This window comes from Lycium ferocissimum, chromosome 6 (assembly GCF_029784015.1).
Source record: "Lycium ferocissimum isolate CSIRO_LF1 chromosome 6, AGI_CSIRO_Lferr_CH_V1, whole genome shotgun sequence".
NCBI lineage: Eukaryota > Viridiplantae > Streptophyta > Magnoliopsida > Solanales > Solanaceae > Lycium > Lycium ferocissimum.
Genome location: NC_081347.1, coordinates 46,992,568 through 46,999,457, shown reverse-complemented (window position 1 = coordinate 46,999,457; position 6,890 = coordinate 46,992,568). Strand labels below are relative to the sequence as shown.

The window sequence follows — 6,890 nt, the reverse complement described above, 5'->3', positions numbered from 1 at the left end:
ATTCAGATGGCACGCGTACGAGACCCCGTATGGCGGGGAAGTGCAGATCACCTATTGGTTGGTTCGATGTTGGTGAGACTAAGTTAATCGGCCCAGATATGATTCATCAAGCTATTGATAAGGTGAAGCTTATTCAGGAAAGGTTATTAACATCCCAGAGTCGACAGAAGTCATATACAGCTAATCGACGTCGACACTTAGAGTTCCAGATTAGTGATTGGGTATTCTTGAAGGTGTCACCCATGAATGGTGTAATGAGATTCGGGCAGAGAGGGAAGCTTAGCCCGAGGTATATTGGGCCTTATCGAATTATTCGTGGGGTAGGCAAGGTTGCCTATGAGTTGGACCTACCATCTGATTTGGAAGCAGTACATCCAGTCCTTCACGTGTTGATGCTTTGCAAATGTAGTGGTGACCTAGTGTATTCCCCGTGGATGATGTCCAGGTAACGGAGAAGCTCTCCTACGAGTAGAACCCTATAGCTATACTTGATCGTCAAGTGAGAAAGTTATGTACTAAGGATGTGACCTCCGTCAAGGTATTGTGGCAGAATAATAACAGGGAAGAGATGACCTGGGAAGCCGAAGAGGAGATGAAGAATAAGTATCCTTATGTGTTCCCTACGCCGAGTAATTTAAATTCCTCGCTTGACTATATAGATTGGTAGATGAGACTACATGTTATAGCAATGAAGGAGACTCCCCCGAAATTTTTGTAAAACCTTATGAGACTAGTTTAACATTCGAGGACGAATGTTCTAAAGGGGGGAAGGATGTTACATCCCATGTTTTCATGCGTTGAAAAGTGTGTGAGTTAAATGACATTGGAAATGGAAACGAGGTTATCCCCCAAGCTTTTAGGTGGTTAGAGTGATGGCACAAATGTGTTTTAAATATTAGAGGTTAAACAAATCGAAGAAAATAAGTTTCGTCGAGGTTTGAAAATTTATTTGAATAAAATACGGTCCAAGCTATAATATCCCGTATTTTTGGACTAGGAAATTGAACCGTCCAACATGAGGAAATTTACTTGAGCTCGGAAGATTTGGTTATAGTCAAGCATGAAAATCAAGAACTCGGTGTATACAAGGAATGAAGTCCCGAAATGATTTAAGATGGAAAAATGTGACGACGATAATTGAAAATAGTATTTTATGTGTAGCAAGTGAGGCCATGGACTAATGCTATACCACATGATTATAATAATGAGTATATAAAGTATGCTAAAAGTGATTAGTATTTAAGTGAATTGAGATCAAGAAATTAATTACTTGGGTAATTTGTTAAATTGGATTTTAGTGGGAACAATTAATGAACTAGTGGCCTAATGTGGCAGCACTAGTCCACGTGGTGCATGGGCTGAAAAGAAAGTGATGACTATTACCATGATATGTATCTATCAAGACTTGTGGTAAAATATAAGGACTAATTGGGTGGGCCCCACTGCCATAAAGGTAAGTTTGCTCACCTATTTTCGTATATATCCTACTAAAAAAAGGTAAAGGAAATTTCAAATTTCAATTTGGGGGAGGAGCAACGTACAGTGCATTTCTTTCTTTCCAAGAATAGAGCAAACATTATTTCTTGGGGCAGCAACCTTCTTGCACGAGATTCATGCTCATTTGAAATTACATATTCACATGAATTAATTTAAATCAGCAACGTGAATTCTTTTGGCAAGCATCAACATGTTTTATTCTATTTTAGGCGGATTGGATATTTCTTCGAACTGAAGTAAGGTGGAAAAAGATAATTTCTTGGCATATGAGGTAAGAATTCTCCTCTACTAGACATATTTGAGTTATCCAGATCTTATCTACATTGCTAGATGAAAAGAATACGAAAGTTATATCGAAAATCGGATAAATTGTTATTATCGTATGGATTGTTTGGTGGTACGTTTGGAACTTGTTATTGTTGTGTTGTTATTGTTAATATTGTTGAGAAATTTGGAATGAAGATGGGGTTAAAACTATTGTTTAATTGACAAGCCGAGCTTCTTTCTCGTCGCATTATTGTCCGAATTATTGAAACTACTTTTAGATTGTTGAAATTTGGATCGATGGGATTAATTGTTGATGTTGTTAATTTGGTTGTTGGTATTGTTTTTGATGATTTGGCCGAGTTAAATTCTCGGGGTTGGCCTATTTACGGGGAAATCTTTGCCCAAATTTCTGTATAATTAAGGGCTAATTTGGAATTAAATGCCCAAATGTCTATAGCTAATGTTTGGCATATTATGATTTATTTGTAGACCTTGGGCAGCCCGAGACGTAGGTTGGAATTAGCTTGAGTTTGGATTAGCGTTGAGAGCGATCAAGGTATGTAAAGCGCAACCCTTCCTTCTTTTGGCATGCCTTAGTCGTAAATAGGCTATGATACGAGCCTCGAGGAAATTCTACTCTCGCGATCCGACCATGTCTGTGATTATTATTCGTTTCTTGGTCTTCGTATGCATGATATGATGAAATATTGGCCCCTATGTCTTTTGTATGAGGAAGTTTCAAAAGTTGCATAAAAAGTTGATTTTTAAAAGAGTTTTGTTCCTAAATGATTAAAAAACTACGAAAGTCCGTAACTTTCAGAGACAAAACCGGATCCTAACGATATGCTCAAAAATGATTCCATGATGTATGATGACTATGTTTTCCATAGGCGGGCCGACTTGGGTCGACACCGTCCGTGGGTCCCGCGACTTTCTTTATGTACTTCTGATGACTTTTGAAAGAATATGATATGACTATGATCCCGATTTCAAGTACGATCGGTTTACTTACCTTTTGAGTTTATGATAATGATCTCACGCATATGATTTTGATACATAACTATGGTTTCTGAAGTTCGGGTTAATATGTTCCCGAGTGGTATTCGAAAGAAAATTCGATTTGACTATTGTCTTGGTTTTGAAAATAATAGTTCGCTTCGACTATTCTTTTGAGTATGTAATGACGACTATGTTTTTTATTTCCACAAGCTATGTCATATGATCTTGACACGTACCTACAATTTTTAAAGTGCTACTTGATATTTTCTTGAATGATTTTCGGAAGGAACTTGACTTGACGGTTATTTAGCCTTTAAATGAGATTTCGTTTGATTATGTTGTTGAGTTTGTGATGATGATTTGTGTATATGATTTCTCACTACTCTGCTCGTGCGAGCTATCATGATCTCTTTCACTGCGTCCCGGGCCAGGGCATGTATTCGTGCACGATTCTACGCATATGATTCACCGCGCCCCTCACTAGACGTTTGGGCGGGGCATGTTATATGATATGATGATATGGGGAGGTGGCCGGGATGGCATATGATGACTTATTCACCGCGTCCTCGCTAGTAGGGCGGGGCACGTTATATGTATATGATATGATGATTTTACTTACCGCGTCCCTCGTTAAAGGGTCGGGGCACGTTATATGTGTATATATCGATGGTTTTACTTACCGCGCCCCTCACTGAGGGCGGGGCACGTTATATTTGTACATGTGTACAAGATGATTTTCGACTCCGTTTCTCGGTCCGCGGATGAGCTGAATATGAAATGGATACGTATGATTTATTTTTCAAAGGCAAGTGTTATGATTTTCTATTATTGTGCCACTTTTTGCCTCCTCGTTTCGGTACGATTCCATTTATGATATTCCATGCTTTACATACTCAAGACATATTTCGAATCGACCTCTCTTTCTCAATTTGCGTTTCGTACTGCAAGTACATATTTTAGTGATCCGCCTAGCTTAGGATTCCCATCGTGCCGGTCTTGGAGTGCTCTTGTTCGGGAGCCCACCTTTTGGTACATATTCGTTCGTGGCATATGTATTTGTTTGTACGGGGTACGGCGGGGCCAAGTCTTCCCGTCATATGATTCGGTTGGTCGTTTAGAGGTGCGTAGACGCATATATATGGGTTAGGTATATTCGTACGGTTGTGTTTGTATGATATATGTTTGGCGATCCCATTCACGAGTACAGCCTTGTCGGCTTGCATTTGTAGATGTTTTGGGCCGTCGCGCCATTTGATAGCCTTGCCGGCTTCATATATATATATATATGTTTATGTTTGAGATGTGTTTGAGATAGGTGAGATAATTTGAGGCAGCGTCTGATATTTTTATATGCGTAAGCCATATGTATGTGATTCGAGTTTGATGAATGTGTTTGGGTGCCAGCTCGGGCACTAGTCACGGCCTACGGGGTTGGGTCGTGACAAGAAGATCCAACCCTTACATTCCACCAAAAGGTAGTTCAGTGATCAAGTTAGTTCAAGGTTGGAGTCATTGCTCAAAAAATTGTTGGCAAGTCAGACGAATACTGAAAAGACATTACCTGGTTTAGCAGAGACAGTGGTTTCTCACTCAGCAGCGATTCAAAACCTTGAACAGCAGATGCGTGATCTTTTTAGAGAGCAGCATCTTGCTAGAAAGGGAGGACTTCTTAGTGATACCATTCCAAACCCTAAGAATGGAGGTACTGGTGTGGAGCATACTTTTACGATTGGCACGAGAAGTGGTAAAATATTTCAAAGTGATTACAAGAAATCGATTGATCTAGATCCGGTTATTGAGGAAGAAGTGGTGCATTCTGATGTGCCTATAGTAGATGATGAGGTCCATGTTGAAGAGAAAGATGTTGATATTCCAAATATTGCAACCTGATACTAGGAAACAGACGATAAAAGAACTCTTCACTCTTTGACTCGGATGTACAAAGAAAAACCTCCCTTTCCTTAGGTTGGCAAAGAAGAATGATGATGCTAAGTGTCAAAAGTTCTATGATCGATCACATAAGTAGTTAACAATGGATTTTTCATTCCTAGATCTTTTGTGAAAGAGATGCCCAGATTTGCTAAGTTCGTGAAAGACCTGCTTATGAAGAAAAGATCTATTCAACATGAGACAATGAATTTAACTCACCGTGTGAGCTTGATTATTGCTTCCACCACGATTTACAAAAAGGGAGATCCAGGGGCTTTTACCATTCTATGTAATATTGAGCTTCATGCATTCGTTCATGCTCTGTGTGATAATGGGGCGAGTATCAATTTAATGCCCCTTGCAATTTTCAAGCAATCCAGATTAGAAATGCCTAGACCGACTTCTATGCGATTACAAATGGTGGACAGATTTATCAAGAAGCTAATTGGGGTTGTAGATGATGTGTTGGTGCAAGTGGATAATTTCATGTTGCCTTCTGATTTCTTTATTCTGGATTGTGCGATTGATAAAGATATTCCAATCATCTTAGGAAGACCCTTCCTTGCTACGGCCAGAGCGCTTATGGACTCTGAAAAGAATGAAATGAAGTTCCGAGTGAATGATGAAGAGGTGACTTTCCAAGCAAGTAAGGGGATGAATTTCCCAAGTGCATATGAGAATATCTCAGTTATTGATACATTTGATGGGATTGATGATGCTGTCGAACATAAAATGGAAGAAGAAAGTTTGGGAGAAGCTCTTGCTGCTATTCTGGTGAACTTTGATGGTGATGATATAAAGAGCTATGTGGAAACTGTAAATGTGCTTGAGGGTCTGGGTTCTTACACTTACCACCCAAGAATTCTTGATCTTGGCCTTACAAATAGAACTACTCCACCAGCTAAGCCTTCAATTGTTGAGCCACCAAATCTTATGCTTAAGCAACTCCCAACACACTTGAGGCGGAGTTGAAGGCACCTAATAAGACATTTCCAAGTGATTGTTTGAGCATTGCGATCGCGGAAGATTGAGCAATTATTATAGATTTTGCGCGAGTATAGGCGTGCTATTGGTTGGACCATAGCAGACATTTGGGGTATTCGTTCTTGTATTTGTGAGCATAAAATTTAGCTAGAGGAGGACAGCAAGCCGAGTGTTGAACATCAATGGAGATTGAACCAAAACATGCAAGAGGTCGTGAAAAAGGAGATCATAAAGTGGTTAGATGCTGGGGTAGTGTATTCGATTGCTAACCGTGTCAAGTGGGTGAGTCTGTTCAATGTGTTCCAAAGAAGGGAGGTATCCGGTGGTGCCTAATGCAAAGAACCGACCGATCCTCTTGTTCTTCGGATAGTTCGGTGGGATGAGCGTGTTTGCATTGACTATAAGAAGCTAAACTCAGCTACTTGTAAAGACCACTTTCCTATGCGGTTCATTGATTAGATGCTTGATAGGCTGGCTGGGAGGTCCTGCTATTGCTTCTTACATAGGTACTCCAGCTATAATTAGATCAACATTGCCTTAAAAGATCAAGAGAAGATGACTTTCAGTTGTCCTTATAGGACGTTTGCGTTCAGTCGAATGCCCTTTAGGGTGTGTAATGCACCAGCAACTTTCAGAGGTGCATGATGTCGATCTTTTCTGACATGGTAGAAGACTTCATGGAAGTGTTTATGCATGAGTTTTCTGTTGTGGGCAATTCGTTTGAGGACTTTCTTGACCATCTAGGTCAGGTGCTGAAAAGATGTGAAGAGATAAATCTTGTGCTAAATTGGAATAAATTCCACTTTATAGTAAAGGAAGGGATTGTCCTCGGTTACAAATCTCTGAAAAGGGAATTGAGGTCAATCAAGTGAAGATATATGTGATTGCAAAACCTTCTCCACCTATCTCTCTACAAAGGTGTACAAGTTTCTTGGGACATCTTTGGGTTCTACAGGCGTTTCATCAAAGATTTCTCCAAGATTGCTAACCCGATGTGCAACCTTCTTGAAAAAGAGGCTAAGTTTGTGTTTGATGACAAGTACCATGAGGCATTTAATGAATTGAAGAAGCGTCTCACTTCTACCTCGTTATGTTACTCCCGATGGTCCCATCCTTTTGAGTTGATGTGTGATGCGAGTGGTTTCGCGATTGGTGTTGTGCTTGCACAGAGGCATGATAAAATTATGCACCCGATCTACTATGCTAGTAGGACA

At 40.0% G+C, this 6,890-nt stretch overlaps 1 protein-coding gene across 1 annotated transcript; it reads left to right on the top strand.

Moving 5' to 3' along the window:
- The first annotated feature begins 4,830 nt into the window (after positions 1-4,830).
- On the top strand, positions 4,831-5,664 carry LOC132061331 (uncharacterized). The gene has a single exon (XM_059454169.1). The coding sequence runs from the start codon at positions 4,831-4,833 to the stop codon at positions 5,662-5,664; it is 834 nt and encodes a 277-aa protein (XP_059310152.1).
- Positions 5,665-6,890: the final 1,226 nt, after the last annotated feature.